The sequence below is a fragment of the Hirundo rustica genome, chromosome 3 (assembly GCF_015227805.2).
Source record: "Hirundo rustica isolate bHirRus1 chromosome 3, bHirRus1.pri.v3, whole genome shotgun sequence".
Taxonomy (NCBI): Eukaryota; Metazoa; Chordata; class Aves; order Passeriformes; family Hirundinidae; genus Hirundo; species Hirundo rustica.
Genome location: NC_053452.1, coordinates 80,254,730 through 80,272,121, shown reverse-complemented (window position 1 = coordinate 80,272,121; position 17,392 = coordinate 80,254,730). Strand labels below are relative to the sequence as shown.

Here is a 17,392-nt window from a genome sequence, read left to right as displayed (position 1 = left end):
ATGTTTCTGAGGGGGGAATGCAGCACAACACCCAGGTAAAAGTCTCTGCAGGGTCTGACTAACTCTGTTACAACAGACAGAGCACCTGGAGCCATTGTAGCATTAGGCCTTGGTACACAGTGGCAATGGAGAACTTTGCATAGGGCATCACAGTTAACACCACTTCCTCTACCAAAAGAATGTGATATTTACATGGCAAATACACAGCAGTTCTCTTCTATGGGAAATTCCAGTTTGAGTAGTGTCTAAAGTACACTGCTGCCACCAAATGCGTGAAGAAAGTGATTGTGACAGCCTTGCCCCCTGCAAATGGCTGTGCCACACCTGTGCAGATGGCATTTCCAGCCTGCAATAGCAGTGACAGGAGAGGCTTCATATTGTTGTGGAAAAAATGATTTTACTAAGAGATATGACTTGACATCAGGTACGGCCTCGTTACATTTGAGTTACGGGTGTAATGCCAAGAAGTTTCATTCCGTTGGCTAGAACTGAGCGTGCAGCGTGGAAAAGACAGAGCCGTGCCTGGAAAACAAGGAAAAAAGTCATTTTAGGGTAGTGCTACAGAATAGGGTGTGGTTCTTGGGACAGCAGTTAGATGTAGAGGTGAGAACACCGTGTGCAGCCTGTCCCTGTGCAGTCTCAGCTCCCACTGAGACTCGGATCTACACAAAACCTGAGTGCTAAGGAACACACCGATGCTGCCAGAATTCACACCCGCTGTTGGCAGCCTACTGCACTGTCAACAGAGGGACACTTTGTCAAACAAAGGAAGGTGGAGAGGAATGTGCAGCCCAGCCCTCGGGGCAGAGCAAGCAAAGATGCCTGAACAGGTGCAATGACTAAAAGCTGAAAATCTTTCATGCACCACGGGCTAGTACAGCCTGAGGATACCCAGGAATCCCTCCCCTCCCTGTGCCTGGGTGACAGGCTGTCAAGCAGCTATGGGCTGCTTTGAAAATTTCACTCTCCCTTGTCGATGTCCTGGCTGCTACACAGCTGGCTGTTTGGGAAGGGCTCTACCAAGCTTGCTTCAAAAATCATAGTTCTTAAAAGCTGTCACTTCGCAAGATATTTAGAAATATTTTTATTTACAGGATACGGAACTGAAGTTTTCCTTCAAGTTTGACGCAGTCCATCTCCAAAGGCTTATCTAAGCTCAAATACAGACAACAGCTCCACCAATTCCACTGAATGTCTTTCCCCCACAGCACAGCACAGCTCAACACTTAAATGTGATATTGTACGAAAATCAAATAGGTAATTCCTTTTGGAATAGATGAAAGAAAATAAGAGAGGCAGTGTAATTAATATATCATTTAGTGAATCTTTAAGGGGGTCGAACATTGCCTGGGAGATCAGTAAAAAGAATTTGCATTTATTTGGAATGGCACATAACATTTGTCAGCCTCTGTGCTATAGCTAGAAAGGCAATACCGACAACTTGGGATATGTAGGTGGCAGGAGGGAGGAGAGAAGATTCAGTTCTCACCTAATTCTCTATCTTCCCACATAACCACTAAAGGAAACCATCGAAAGTCAACGAGCAGGTTAAATGCTCAAATATTTACTCTTACAACATTTAGAAGGAAAGGTGATGAGAAGGTGTTTGACTGGGTCTGGAGCAATTGTCCTTAGAGAGTGTGGTGTTTTTGGAGGATCGAGCAGAGAGCAGCCCTTTCCGGCAGGCACAGCTGTGAACAGCACTCCCTGCCTTCCCAACACACCACCCACGGGAGAGCCTGGCTGTCGGCTCCTCCGCCTGCGGGCTCCAATTCCCCGCAGTGCTGACACAGCTGGGCCGGCAGAGCCGTGATGGATCCTCCCTCGGGCCGCCCTCCCGGCTCCAGCCCCCAGCCCTGCTGGGCCGTACCTGTGCCACGTCGGGGGCGCTGCCTTTCACGGGGAGGGTTTTGTGTGCCACTGCTGCCAGATGGCTGAAAGGGAAAACACAGGAGAACAGTGAGAAGGAGCAAATCACCTGAAAAACGCAGCACTGTGGGCTACAGATAGCAGCAGAACTGGAAGAGCCATCCAAAAATGCAGCACACCACAGGCTGATTTCCAACAGCCTCTTCACCTGGCTAAAGGAGGGCATGGTTTTCTGTAGCCTGCGTGGTGTCAATGGCACACCCTGACAACTTAATTCTCCTAAAATAACCCCAAAATCCCCATTTCACACATACCGTCCCACTCCCTGCCCTGCATACCCCAAAAAATCCACAGAACAGTCTCGAGACTGCCCTGGGAAGATCCTTGAAAGCCTACCCTATCATTCCCAAGATGCATCATTCTTTACACAATTTTGCTTGACTTGTTAAAGTCTTCCCCATACACAGGCTCTACAGCCTCCTCCACCAAGCCTAGGCCAGCATTTCATGGTGCTGCCCAATCCCTATGGGAATCAGATACACAGTATCACACTAATAACAAGCTTTGTTCGTGGGCTGAGATAGTGGTTAAAGGCCGTTTGGATACAATTTCCCAGCTGAAATGCTGATATTGAGAGGATGTTATCAGCTAAAATCTGCCCCTTCAGACATCATTAGTCCAGCATGATTTTGGACTCAGATACTGGGTTTCAGCTAAATGATTATTTTTTCTTAAAAAGCTTAAGTTTCTCAGGAGGCTCCTGGCTCCAGCCTTAGTCTCTACTATTTATTACATTATTTTCTATCCTACTTTCTGTATTTCCTGCCTCAGGGAAACTGTCCCACAAGTTTGCATCTTCCCACTACTTTTACTCTTCAAAGCAGTGCAGATGTGAGGGCTGCAGAGCCAGCTCAGGAAGCCCAGTCCTCACTGGAGACACGGCCAGTATCAGCAAACACCTCACCTCAGTGTCAGGAGGTAGCTGACAATGTGCTTGGGTTGCAGATCCTGAGAAGATCTATACAGGACCTCGTCATACCTGTAAAGGAAGGGAAGGATTGTTTGGTGCTGAAGTGGTACAAGGTGTACTCAGACAGAAGGCTCATCAGACTTGCTTAAGTCTGAACAAGCACACAACCACAGCTGCAGAATTAGCAAAACTAATCTTCTGAAGCAGACCTAAGCCATGTCATTAGCACACAACTGATTATTCCTTCCTTGCTCACTTATTATTGAAGGAGATTGCTTCTGCTCCTCATCATGCAAACAGCTCAGAGAGGCAGGCTATAGCAAAGAGAACACAAGAGCTGTACTTGCTCCAGGAACATTATGTCTGGTTTTACATCTCAACACTAATTGTTTCTAGGAGCAAAAAGCATGTGTTAAATAACCAACAAAGTCAAAATAGTCCCTTAGAGGACATTGCCTTTAGTAAATGGAGTTTAGAATTTTAGGAAGATAAAAGGAATCTTGCAACTTTAGAAAAAGACAAGTCTTGGAATACAGCATTACACAGAATGGGTCAAGTTGGAAGGGACCACAGTGGGTGATCTGATCCAACCTCCCTGCTCAAGCAGGGTCATCCTACATACTTTACACAACACACTCGACTTCATAAGACAGTATGAAACAGGGCACTACAGGCTGTCATGAGAGCTATGTTTTCTTCATGTGTTTTGCTGTCCTTTTTCACAGCCTGCAAGAAGGTAACAACACCTCCAGGGCTGAAGAGATTTCAAATTCAAAGTGGGGATTGGGCTTCCTGATCTCTGCTCAGCTCCCAGGCCCATCCCTGCCGCATGTCCAAGCTGAACTGCCGTGGAATCTCCCTCTCTTAAAGACAAGCGGCAGAACTGGGGAGTGCACCGTGATAATAGCTCAGCAGTCACGGAAGAGTATAAAAAATCCCAAGAAACATCTGACACGTTTTCTGTGAAATACAACAGCACTGCATAAATAAGACACGACTGGTCTTGCTGAGAGCTGGTTGGTCCTGCTGTTGCTCAAGAGAGCAAACGATGGACTGCAGGCAGAGCTCTGGAGACAATTACAGTTAATGGCAGGGCTTTGCAGCCCAACCATGCAGGTCAAAGGAGACACCTGGTGAACTGCCATGACCTTTGGAAGTCATAATTTTAAACAGACAGCCTCAGGAAGGTCTTAGTATGGTCAAAAAAGTTAACTTGCTGGCACTGCAGCGTGCAATGCAGTATGTAGGAATTCTCATTAGGAATTCAGGAAGCTTTGGTCACTTCTGACTCCACAAGCTGAGCAAAATGGACAACTCCCTTGTCTCTGTAGTTTAATTACACATCTATGAAATAATGAAAACAGAAACTGCTCAGCTTTAAGACTGAATTAATGAAGAACACTACAGCTATTAACAGGTACCAGTTGTGCATGTTCAGTAGCTCTGAAAGATGCTGAGCTCCCGAATGTGCAGGCACCTATTCCATTCACCTCTTTTCTCACATGACAAAAACAGAACATGAGGGACCAAGGAAATCTGCAGCTAATATTTAAACAGAGCTGAGGTCACTTTTGTGAAATAATGAGGAGGCTCATGTACACAGAGTATGTTCCAAATACTGCTTTTTCCATTATACGGCTTCTAAAACCATGAGCAATTCAAATGTTGCAATCCACATGGCACAAAAGGCAAGGCATTGCCTCAAGCAGCCATTTTTTCTTGTGATCATGCAGTCTGTGCCCTCTCAATAGATCAGTGGCATATCCAGATATTTATTTCAAGGAAAATGGTATTTGGAAAGAAAACTAGACAAACCTGAGAAGATGCTGAAGAACAGAGATGGCATCTGGCTCTAGCAAGCACGCCACATTTACATCAGTTAGCTCTGCATTCCCATGCATCTGTTCTAAACTAAAACATAAGAATGGAAAATGAACGTTGGATGAAACCCCTCCTTAGCAATGCTGAACAAAAACCCCAGTATTCTGTGTTTCTAAGAAAACAGGGTAGGCTCTGCTCAAGCGGAATGGAACACTGAGACAGACTATCTGACTTCAACCCAAGATTAAAAAAATAAAAAAACTGTGCTGGCCATGCAGTCATGAACAGCATTAGAGATATGCATGGACAACAGGTCCAGAAGCTGTTAAAGTCCCTAAAAGGACTAGGGAGATAGTCAATCCCCCACTAATGGTACACTGGAACCACCAATACCTACACGACAAGGGAATACAAGAGGAACAGACCAGAGAAAGGGATCAGCCTTGCATGTTCTCCCTGAACACCATGTCCTGCTGCCACTGCCTCAGAACATCAGGCTGCTTCACACCTCTGGCCTCACCCAGGAAGGAATCTGACATGAAAACACATATTGAAGTCTGCTCTGGCAGTTCAGTGTAATTGATAAAACTGTTCAAACTGGGCTCTTCTGAAACTCTTTTAAAAAAATAATTAAACATGTCAGGTGTTTCACCTGAGTCAACAGGAAGGGATCTCCTTTTAATCTTGGCTATCAGCAGTGGGAAATAACAATGTTAAAAATAATCCACTAGTTACAGTGGTAGCCAAGGCATCCAAGTTCTGTGATGTGGTGTGTTTTACAAGTACGGGATTCTGGCTTCTACATCAGTTTCTTTAGTTCTAGGCAACCATTCGTCATCGGTGAGGCCAACCACAGAGAAGCTGTTCCTCAAACTGAGAAACTACAGGAACAGTTAGATCAGTTCCAAGGAAATGAGGTAGAAAATTAATTTTAATTGGCCTGCTCTTCTGGGAAGTCTCAATCATTTCTATCTTAAACTCACACTTCTGCTGAAAAAGTGAACATGTGTCATATTTAAGGGGTTAGCACTACTACTTAGCAAAGCAGCAAGTTAATAAGGTTAAAATTCATGTCAGACAGTGCTGTGCAGAAATGTTCCTCTTACCTATGGAGCCTGGCATGGGTGTACTGCAAGAACACACCTGTATCCCCCCGACTTTGGAGAGCTCGATCCCAGCTAAACTGGTAATCAGACGACAGAAGGCCCCGGAAGTCCTGGAACAATAAATGGATGTGACCCAGACATGGCTCCGCATCTCAATTTGTAACTTCTCACAGACAACGCAGACCCTCGTGAGGCAGCTCAGACTCACCTGAATTATGAGTGCTGCAAGACCAACCTTTTCTGCTGTCTCCACAGGATCTTGGATCTCTTTGGTTGCTGAAGGGAAACAGAAAAAGACCATTAAGTCTGCACTACCATAGTGACTCCCTTGCTTAGACTTGGAGATGCCAATAAAAGAGATCTTCCATAACTGTAAATTAGCAATATGGAAATTGTCAGGATGCATGCAGCAAGGGGTCCAGGATATAAATCTCTGTTAAAAGCTGAAAACAGTTGTTTCACATGGGCCTTTTCCCACGTCCCCTTGTACATAAAGCAGATTTTGAGGTAAGAATGGTTCATTACAACAGACTATGCAGGCTACACTGAATTCCTTCCCACAATTCTGACAGCCAATCTCCAAGACGAGGGAAATGCAGATTTTGTTGAAAAACTGATGAAAAGCTTCAAGTGCTACAAGATGCATAAACAAAAAAAGTAAAGTTATTCCAATGGCTAATGGACCATTTGGATGTATTTAGGGAGTATTCACACCATCCACTGTAAATACCTAAACTAACTATACTGAGGGACTCTTAACTGGGAGAATCACAGAATGCTTTGAGTTGGAAGGGACCTTTAAAGATGATCCAGTCCAAACCCCTGGCATGTGCAGGGACACCACCTCCATGTCCATTTTACAAGGAAAACCATCTGTTTCAAAAAAGCTGAGGAGGCAGAGCGAGGAAGATGCATACTACTTAAGCTGATCCAATCGCTGACTCAATCCAGCGCCTAACTCCAGAGAGCACAAGAGGGGGCAGCATTTCACTGGGAACTGCTTGGATCTGTACCGCATCAGGAGAAAACGATCCTGGAGCCACAGTCCGAGTGAGGAGCAGGCAAACCCCCCCTTCAGCACAGTCTGACCTCCCAGCACTCGGGAGCAGCCCGAGGCTGGCAGGGTGACAAGGCAGCAGCGGCAGGCAGGCCGGCCAGGGTCGCTCTTGCCAGAGAAAATTGTCAGAGCTTTAAACCCTTTGGATGAAAGCTGACTGATCCCTGAACTCCAGCCTCAAATCTACTACTCACTAGTTTGTCCCTCCAGAAAAAAACAATTGTTGTCCTCAAAAGGCAGGTACTCCCTTCCCAGCGCAGGATGAAATAATTTCACTGAATGTTAGAATTTGCAAGTCTACAATTTAGGGGAGTTCACAGAGTTGCGAAGAATTATTGTAACGTTGTTTATGTTACGGGAAGTACAAAAAGAAGGAAAAAGGACACATTACTGTGATTAGTGAAATACAGGGAGAAGTGAAGGGTGGAAAAGATGACACAATGTGATCAACCCAGAACATCAAAAGAAACTAAAAAGACCTGAAAGAGCTAACTTTTTGTGGAAGTCATGTTTTGTAACATCCTTGAGCGAACTTCATTTAAAACATCTTCCAGAAAAATTACTTCTCCTCTCCGAGTCTTCATGCCTTGAATTAGACCAAAAGACACATGCTGGCACCTGTGTTGAGAAGCAGCAGGACCAAAATTATATTTCAATTGAGAGAAACATTTGCAGTGTTTTTTCAGAGCTGGATCCTCTATCAGGAAACAGCAATAACAGCTGAATAAATAACACTCCAGCGTGGGAAGCTCGGTGATACAATCAGTGACTCTCATTTCAGCAACCAAGCTCCATACTTATTATATAATGGGAAAATTATGATCAGAGTTATGATAGCCTGGTCATTTGGTGTGCTCTCAGGAATCTCTTGCTACTAGCTTTAGTACAGAGGCCTCAATGCAATAATTTGCAATAAATTGAGGAGAGGCAGGATGTAGACAGATCAAATTACTGTGGCAACAGATATCTCTTAATATAATTAGAAAAGGAGTCATAATAATTCTATTGTGGCCACATTAAACTAAAAGTATAATTAATCATTGCTAATAATAAAGTATTCATTGTTTCTGCTCATAACAATCCCAAGCATTATTCTTGATCCAGAATCTAAGGCAATTTTAGCACAACTTTAAGCACTGTGAAAGGAGGCAGGTTGGTATTCCTGAAGGCTAAACCCCCTATATTTAACCACAAAAGACATGCAGTCAGGCAGAGAGGAGTATGATTTAGTTTGGAGATCCATTACTGACCTTTGCTCAGATTGCTAACAAGATTGGTAATTACAATGAATAACAGCAGGGATACACTTCCCTGCAATTGATACTTCAAGCCTGGAGCGTGATTCAAACTCTGATTCTGATCTGTGCCAAAATAAAATACTTCAAGAGGTAATACTTTAATATGTGACCACACAATATCCCAGAAGCTATGCCACAAAGTCTCTTAAAAATTGCTTCCCTTTTTCACATCAGGCAGTTATGAAAAACCTGTTAAACAAGAGACAGGGCTGTTTTTCACATCCTAAACACACGGCAATGGCTCCATTCACAAATAAATCAGACCAGCAGGAGTGGACACATAGAATGAAAAGGTTGCTGGTAAGGACCTGAGGCCCATGCTGCACATAATTCTGAGGGATTGTTTCTCTGTTTGACTAGTACTAGTTGGGTCCTGCTTGTCTGCTTGTACTCTGGAGTCCATTACTTGCACACCAGCATCACATTTTGTGGTTTAGTTGCATCCAAAATGCCTACATGATGTGTGCTATGGCATGGTGGTGGATGGACACCACCACCAGGAGACTCTTCTCAAAAGAGCACTCCATGAAATTCCAATGTAGATATTATATACATTCTTGAGGAAAAAGAAATTAACCACCAAAACCAGTATATAATTATGATTTTTAAGTACATACCTTTCTGCCCAGTCATAACCCATGAGCTTCAGTATTTGGAATAAATGTTGAAAGTGATTACTTTGGCTTTTATCTGTCTAAGGAATAGAAAAGATGCATATCAGAAAACACTACAAGTCTGATAAGGAGTACATTTTAACACAGAAATACACAATACCACAGTGGCAGTAAGTCACTGCAAGCAAAATTAAGACCTACAAAGGCAAGCAAGACTTGAAAATTGCGATGGCTGGAATCTATGGCAATGGGATTTTGAGTTATGTTAGAGAAAGAAATCCACCTTCTCAGAAATTATTATTCTCAGGTCATGAAGGCAAAGACATGAAGCGAAAGGAAACCTTAATGTTCTTTAGTTTCCCACAATCTGAGAGCTGCCCATCAAACAAAACATTTCCATTTTCCTTTCAGAACCTTGCTGCTCTTGTTATACCCCATAGTGACATCACCAAACTCCAAGAGTCCTTTGGCTTAGAAACAGAACACCTCTTTGGCTGTCTGCCTCCACAACCCTCTAGTTTCTATTGTCTCCAGGATGATTTGTAGTTTTACATCATAAGGCAGGTACATAATTTTTTAAAAAGTATAAATTATCACAATTTCATAACAATGATGCATCTTGTGCTCTCCTCCACTTTGTTACACCCTCCTGCAAATTGAAGTTGTTTCTGACTGTATGTTATGTCTAACAATCTTCATATGTGTTTCTAGTTACAGTTGTTGCTATGAGGTTCATTTTCCTACCTAGCTGTTTTGCCTACCTCACTCAGACTCCTTTTTATCCCTCCTTAAAAACAATGCAGACATAAGCAAATAATCACCATTTCCTCATTTGTTCGGTGTTCTGGAACAAGGGGTAACATGCTTACCTTGTGCTCCTTCTCAACTCTACCACTGTATCAAGCACCTGCCTCCTCTCTCCTAGCTCCTCATAACCTGCTCTGCTCCTGGGAATCAGCTCTCCCTGCTGACTCACAAGCAAGGCTGATGAATGGACAGCAGTGGCTGGTGCTTCAAACGAGGCCTTCCAAGTCCTTTTCCATGCACCTTACCCATGAGCTGCATCTCTGCACAAAGCCAGACCTCTCTCACTAAGTGGCTGGCTTTAAGGTAGAAGCCTGCAGTCTGATAGCATGGATTATATTTAATTCTTCATATATAAAAGCATTTTCATCTCCTTGAGTGCACCATTCAGTGGAATCTTAGTACCTCTTAAAAACTTGTCTCATGTTTTAAAATGTTTTGAATATTTTGCTCATGCCACTGCCTTTTTATGAAATTAGCAGGATTTTTTTAAAACCTAAATTGGTTAATGCACTGATTTACAGCATTACAAGTGGTAAACCAATTTAATGTTCTTTTAAAGAAGTTGATCTGATGAAAATAAGACAATCTTATGAAATGAGACTCTAGAGTCTCTCGATTGTCTTGTAACAGGATTAGGATTCTGAAATATATTTGTATTTAATTATTAAAGACTAAAATCATTAGCATTCTCATTTAATCCCATGAAGTCTTCCTGCCTCCAGTACCACTGAGTAAAGCCCTAACTCACTACAAAGCAGTGCCACAAAACAGCAGCAAAGCTCAGCAAGGCTGGCAGTTCCCTCACTGGGCTGTCTGTCCCACAAGAGTCTCCCAAGAGTTTGTTTTGCTCTTTTATTTTAGGACCCACTTTCTCAGCCCTCAGAAAGTCAGAAATTATAAGAATACTAACCATGTCCTGAAAACCATACAACCTGAGCAAGGCTGGGAGGACAGGACAGGCTAATCTGTCACTTCCCACTTGAATGAGACATTGGCTATGATGGACACATCAATCACATCACAGTTTGGCTTTGCTGTGAACCTTTTGGGACTTGAAGGAGACCAGAGAGGCCCAGGAAGGAATTAAACAGTGACTGGAGCTCAGCTACAGCAGCAGTCTGCTCAAGACTCTTGCTCCTATGCTTGCTCATTCCATTAGCCAAAAGTTCAGCTGACATCCTGATTTGTGTCAAGTGGATACCCAACTATCCTTCTTTCTAACTGTTCCTTCTCCCGTGGTCCCTGCTACCTCCTGGTATATCAAACACAAAAAACTGCCCACCCACATGAACTAGACAGGAACATCCTTAACATCTGATGCCACTCTGCCTTTTGGTGCCAATGAGCTCCCTGCTGCAGCCAGCAGGAGCAGAAAAAACTCCCACTGAAACCAAGCAATTTCCCCTCAGATCAACCAAGTCCCTTTTCTGTAAGGGACTTTCTGTTTATTTTCATAAACATGTAAGAATGGCAAGCTAAAGGAAACTTCCTGAAGACAGAAGCTAAAAGGAGGAATGTGATTTAACTAGAAGTGGCACTTTAAATTGTGTATTTAATGTTTTGCTTAGGGATCTCTCTCCTTGCATCTTGATACATGTCACATTATATTGACTTTTCAAAAAGCTGTACAGAGAAGGTGCAAGGACACTACCAAACATGACCACATACAGATTTTTTCCACATGTTACTAATTCTGGACTTCATATAAAAGAACAAGGCTTTCATAGGTTTTTTTTTTCCTAAATCTGAGAAAGAGATTTAAAAGCATCACAATCTCCTTGCTGAAACCAGTTTCAGACAAGTAAGGGGACACTCCTGCTACTCATATCCATTATTGATACTACTAGGATTATGAAAAAACAAAATAATGAAACCAATAGATAAAAAAAGACTCCCTGTCTACAACTGTTTAATTCAGATTGATTGAATAGTACTTTATGTGCAATTTCTACATAATGAAACTGAGGCATTGTTCAAAGCCATAAAAATGTACATTTCAGATAAGATATCAGGACTTCAGAGTAGACTTAGATTCATTTTAGACTATTAATTTCTAAATTAATGTTTTAAACCCCTTTATAATACTAACAGCTTTTTCTGGTTTGTTTAATTATTAATTACAACATTTATACAGAAAATAAAAAGTCAAATTAAGTAAGAGTTCCATTCAAACTAATTACAATGAATTTTTATAGTAGAAAATAACTCCAGAGCTTATTTTCATAAAATCATAGAAAGGCTTGGGTTGGAAGGGACCTTAGATCATCTTGTTCCAACCCCCCTGCTGTGAGAAAGGACATCTTCCACTGTACCAGGCTGCTCAGAGCCCCATCCAACCCGGCCTTGAACATTTCCAGGGATGGCACATCCACAGCTTCTCTGGGCAACCTGTTCCTGTGCCTCAGCACCCTCACAGTGACAAATTTTTTCCTAATATCTAATCTAAACCAACTCTCTTTCAGTGTAAAAGTACTTTTCAACTGTTCTGGGGGTCATGCACTAAAACAGAACCAAGGAACACTGCCACACAGGGGCACAGCTGCTGGGCAGTAAGGGCATCCATTTTTCTGCCAAAAATACTGTGTGTCAAAGTCATATTGCAAGCCAGAGGCCCCTGGGTTACTGGAGAGAGTCAGCACAGAAGTGTGTGCTGAATCTAGAATGACTTACCACATAAATCATGGTATCCCAGCTGTGCTTATTCATTCTGTCTATAGCAGCTGCAAGATCTCTGAAAGAGATAATGAGAAACTATTCAGACTTTCACTCAAACATACCTCACTACTTGCCCCCTAGAAAAACAACCTGCTTTTTATGGAGGGGAGAGGACTTCCTGAAAGAAGGATCCATATATGCCTTACACATAAAAAAAGGACGTGTATACTTTGCTGATGACACATCTGAAATGTTCTTTTAAACCACTACCTAAGAAATTTATTGAGGAAACAATTTTTTGGTGCAGAGTAAGTCCAGTGTCTGTCTGCCTGCTGGGACCTGAGAGAAACAACCCTTTCCTGGAAAACTAACCCCGTGTTCAGCCTTAGCTTAAATGGCTAAATGGTGCAAAGCTCATCTACACACACACAGGACTGTCACAGGAGAACCATCAGCCTTGCATTCCAATCTGAAAAAAACATTTGCAATTGCACAAGACTTGTTATGGGATGCTTAGAGAAGGAGATGATAACAGGGATGGGTGGCTTGTAAATCGATTTCTGGTTATATGTTTGTCTAGTTCTGTGCTGCACCTCATCAGCACAGTCTGTCCCATCTTCCCATGAAACTTCATCTCAAACTCTCCTGGGTGAGGAGGCTCTCTCCTCTGTGTGCCCACGTACTTGGAGTGTCAGTGGCTGGAGCTGGGGACTGCAGCTCATGTAGGGCCATGCATCTGTGGGGTCAGAGACTGAGGGGACTCGGCCTAAGTGGTAACAGATGGAGTCTGTCCACGGGTCACAAGGAGTCTCTGCTGCCAACAGCTGGCGTGAGGGCACACATCCTCATATGACTGACAGCAAATATGAAGCTGAATGGCCAAGCAAGTAGGGAAAGTATCCTGGGAAGTCTCCAGATGTGCCTGCAGAGATAAGGCACCCAGAGGAGCCTGTGCTGTTGGCATCAGAGGATCCAGGCCAACTGCTGGGGAGACCACACGGGCCTCCAGCTACTGCAGGGATACACAGTGCACGCACAATACATACGTATATTACCTAAATTATTAAATAATACACATATCACATGCATAACACAAGTATCTATATCACAATATATATCATATATGTATCTATACACATATGTCTACTTCTTCACAGGAATAGATCCTAATCACCAGAGGGGAACAAAAGGCCAGCAGTGCTGAGTGGGTTTGGCCCTGTGTGTGGGCCTGTGACATCAGGTGCTCATGCTTCTTCCTGGCTGACCTGTGGGCACAGATCTGTGGCATCTCTGTCTCTATTTGGGTACAGGATTCAGCAGCTCCCTAACATACAGGATTGACTGTAGCATCTCTCTAATACCCTTGCCCTGAAAAGCTGTACCGAGTTTATTTACCCTGAGGGCTAGAGACTTGATTTATTTACATTCCTGGCACAAAGAAACTGTTAAGTCTTCCATATTAAAATACCCAAGAGGAATTCTGGGATACTGATGAGATGGCTGGAAAACAGCAATAAAATTGATGTTATAGTGCTGGTGGTCCACTGAGTCAATGAAGACATGGCTGAACAAACAAGTTTTTCCTGTATCACACCATCAATAAACATTTTAAGCAAAGGCCTTTCTAAAACCTTTATTTGGCTACTATTTATTAGATCCAGAGAGTCTGGCTTTGTTTTCAAAGTCAGTAGCTGGAGAAAGTATTATGATTTATGCAAAAGAGGAGATTTACTAACATTACTTAGGAGGAGGAAAAGTATTTAAAAGCCATTTTCATCCCATCATAGTTACGTTCTAGTTTCACTTACAACTGTCCTAGGAATAAAAAGCTTCAAAATCCATGCCATCAGTTATAAATGTGCTCATGTTCAAAAGTTGCCTGGCAAAATGACTGGCAATGAACACAGATGGGCTTACTTGCCTTGTTATATAAAGAGATGTCCCATCACTGCGCATGACGGTGGAAAACGTTGCGAGGTCCTTCTTCTCCGAGAGATCCACAATTCCTGTCCCCTTCCTGTAAGTTGAGGGAAAACACTGATGTCACTGCAAGCTATTACACAGGTAAGCTCAGGTAAGACTGAGGTCAGAGCCAAAACCAAGGCCTCTTGCCACAAACCCCCTTCCTTCTAGACAGTCTCATTCTTTGAGCGACCGTCTCCTTTAAGTCTTTTTGAAGACTGCTCCTCTAAGTTTGCTGTCACCACTGCTGATGCCAGGGAGCAGCCTGCCCACATTCTGGTACATTCCATGCTTACAGCTTCCATCCCAGGTCAGCCAGGCACCCCTTTCATCAAGGCAAGGATCTCATCCAATTCTGCTCATTAAATGACACACACAGGTACCAAACTAATCAACAACCTGAACACCACTAGGAGTTGAACAATTTAATTGTACCTGATTTGTCAAAGCCGGGCTTCTGTGCTAGTCACAGAAAAGGAAAATGTAAATTTTAGCTGTGACTGCACAAATCCTGATGGTCTTCTACCAGAACAGCTACCAAAACCACATAAAGAAAACTCTTCCAACTCAGATTATGTACAAACCGCGCTCATCTTATCTTTTTTGAAGTGCAACTGAGATGTTAAATAAACTACACCAATAGACTGAATGAGTTCATACATTGTTTTCTGAAGGAGTCCTTTATCTTCCAACATCTTCAGAACTTCCTGGGCCTTCTCTTGGTAAAATGATTCTCCAGAATATTCATCAAAGTGCACTCCTAGACGCTGAAAAGTTACAAGAATACCAAAGAAGGGTAATATCACTAAGATCAAGGCTAACCATTTTTCTTCAAATTAAGTCAGATGATAGGTCACAGATCAGATACAGTGCAAAGATTAATGTTATTTCAGGAAATGTCACTTCATTGTTAAAAGGAAAGGATGCCTGAATTTTGATTTAATCGATTTCTGCATTAGAATGAATCTCTCCCTGAGGTGAATATGTTGTTGAATGTAACATTCATGAGAAATCAGGCATAAACTGGTTAGAGGAGTCCATAAACAAATTCTGAGGCAAGTCTCTTACTTGCTGTGCTGGAGGCGAAACCAGAGGGCTGCAGAGGAGCTACCTGGACATGAAAGCAACCCTGTCTTATAAGGATGCGAAGAGGAATTTCGAAAAGTAAAACTGCTCAAACATTGATGAGCATACAGAAATCATCCTTACTATGAAGGCTGAGGATACATTCAGAAGAGACAAGATGACCTTAGCTGTCAAACCTGGTCAGTTCATCAGTTCAATACTTTTTAGTTTAAATGAAATTGGGAGAGAAAGATCTAGCTGTACCAGTCATCATGTGATCGATGATGGCTGACCTTCAAGATGCAGCTGCACACAGAGGCCAGTACCTAATTCCTTCAGAGGTCAGCTTTCCACAAGAATTATCAAGTGTCTCACTCAGGAGATCTTAAGTTAACTCCAGTGATATGTTTCAAGGAAGAAGTTAAAGCAAAGCCAGGTTATGTGGATTATAAACTGTTCCCCAATTTTTTAAGATGAATTTTTCAGTCAGTGGCACAAACACTTCCCATGAAACAGCGGACAGTGGCTCCACTCCTGAGATCACAGTGTGCAACAGATGGCTGTGTACTAGCTCAGCTGCACCTGCAGGGAACTCCTGCTGCTATAATTTCTTACACCCAATTTAATATGCAACATTATAACATTAGATCAGAAATGTGAAAACAAATTATCATTAACAAAATTTATTATGGGGAAACTATTAAATTTGGTGAGCTGTTGCAGACTTCAAAGATAAAGCAAAACTGAGCAATATTTATCCAACACTGATTTGCCTTGCTGCTTAGCACCACACTTTGAGCTTCAGGACTTCGGAGAAGGGAAAATTAGTCTAAAGGCCAATTACCTGGACACCATTAAACAAAATGTATCTAGCATGTCAGCAACTGAAGTGACAGCCTGCTTGGATGAGCAATAAACTACTTTCTCCAAGCAGCATGAGGCTTAGCCTGGCATACTGAGAAAAAGCTTCCCCACAATTTTCTAAAGTTAATGGGAAAGGCAATGAATGGATAACACTAGAGCAATCTCTGATCCCAAGTGAATACACTCCTTGGCAGTCTCCTAGATGAAAAGGTGCTGTGCACTATCAATTATGTTGAAGCAATAGAGAAAGAGAACATTTCACCAGCAACACAGAAAAAAAAAAAACATTTGGATGATTTGTACCTTATAAATCCGGATGTATTCCTCAATACTAAGGTCTCTAAATTGCTTCCAAATTGACAACGTCTGCTCATCATGTTCCTCCAGTTTTCTAAAGAAATCCTTAGCCAGCTTTTTTGTATTTTCATCTGCTGCTGCTTTGTTAATCTGCACATACACCTAAAATGTGACACTGAAAATGTTGAGGTAGTATAATCCTCTCCTCCAATAAAAACAGTTCTACAAGAACAATACAAATAGATTTAAAGCTGACATTTTTCACATCAAAATTTTAAAAGACTCAAAGCAACACATTCCCCATTTAAAGAAAGAATGAATAACCCAAAGCCTCATAGGAAAACGCACAGCTAATCTTGAAAGAAGACTAATGCCCTAATTCCTTTCTGCTGTCACTATCATCCTCCTCATAACCTTGAAACAACTGCAGCAGCAAAATATGGAAAAACTAATTTATGCAAGGAAGGGAACCTATCACAGACTTTTAAACCACAGACGTGTCTTCAGAGGACCACAAAATTGACATTGATGGCAACTGCACTGGCTAAAATTGAGACAGCAGTTGAAGCAGAAAAATCCTTGATAGGCTCAGTATTTTACAAGTTCATATTCATAGGAAAGACTGATTTCACACACCAACAGAAAAAAGCACCACTTTGAAACACGTCTCTATCTTTTGATACAGCCAGGCATACAGCTGAATACTTAAAAATTGGGAATAGCTGAGAAATTAATTTGGTCTCAAACAACTACTGTTTTAGAATCCCTTGCATCTTCACTGAATACTGCTCTCTACACTTAAAGGCAATCTTTTTTAAGGTCATAAAGCCTATATGCTGCTGCAATTGATGGTATTTTGAAGCTTTAGTGCAAAATTCAAGTATAAAAAAAAATTGTAAGAATGGACTGAAATTATAAATAAAAATGAAGTAATACACAGTGATGCACAACCCCAAAAACGTAACTGCTTTTTGTTTTCTTTTTAAATCAGTCCTACAGCTCTAAAC

General features: G+C 42.2%; 1 protein-coding gene across 2 annotated transcripts in view; it reads right to left on the bottom strand.

The window, feature by feature from the left end:
• Positions 1-377: 377 nt before the first annotated feature.
• RARS2 (arginyl-tRNA synthetase 2, mitochondrial) overlaps positions 378-17,392 on the bottom strand; it is a 31,048-nt gene continuing 14,033 nt past the window's right edge. For both annotated transcript variants that reach the window (XM_040060861.2, XM_040060860.1), the window contains 12 exons: positions 16,392-16,547; positions 14,820-14,926; positions 14,119-14,214; positions 12,213-12,273; positions 8,739-8,815; positions 7,317-7,441; positions 5,975-6,042; positions 5,767-5,876; positions 4,655-4,750; positions 2,834-2,908; positions 1,871-1,934; positions 378-522 (listed from right to left, as the gene is read on the bottom strand). In XM_040060861.2, the coding sequence (XP_039916795.1) occupies positions 436-522; positions 1,871-1,934; positions 2,834-2,908; positions 4,655-4,750; positions 5,767-5,876; positions 5,975-6,042; positions 7,317-7,441; positions 8,739-8,815; positions 12,213-12,273; positions 14,119-14,214; positions 14,820-14,926; positions 16,392-16,547 (1,122 nt within the window). In that variant the 3' untranslated portion in view covers positions 378-435. The remainder of the gene's footprint in view (positions 523-1,870; positions 1,935-2,833; positions 2,909-4,654; positions 4,751-5,766; positions 5,877-5,974; positions 6,043-7,316; positions 7,442-8,738; positions 8,816-12,212; positions 12,274-14,118; positions 14,215-14,819; positions 14,927-16,391; positions 16,548-17,392) is intronic.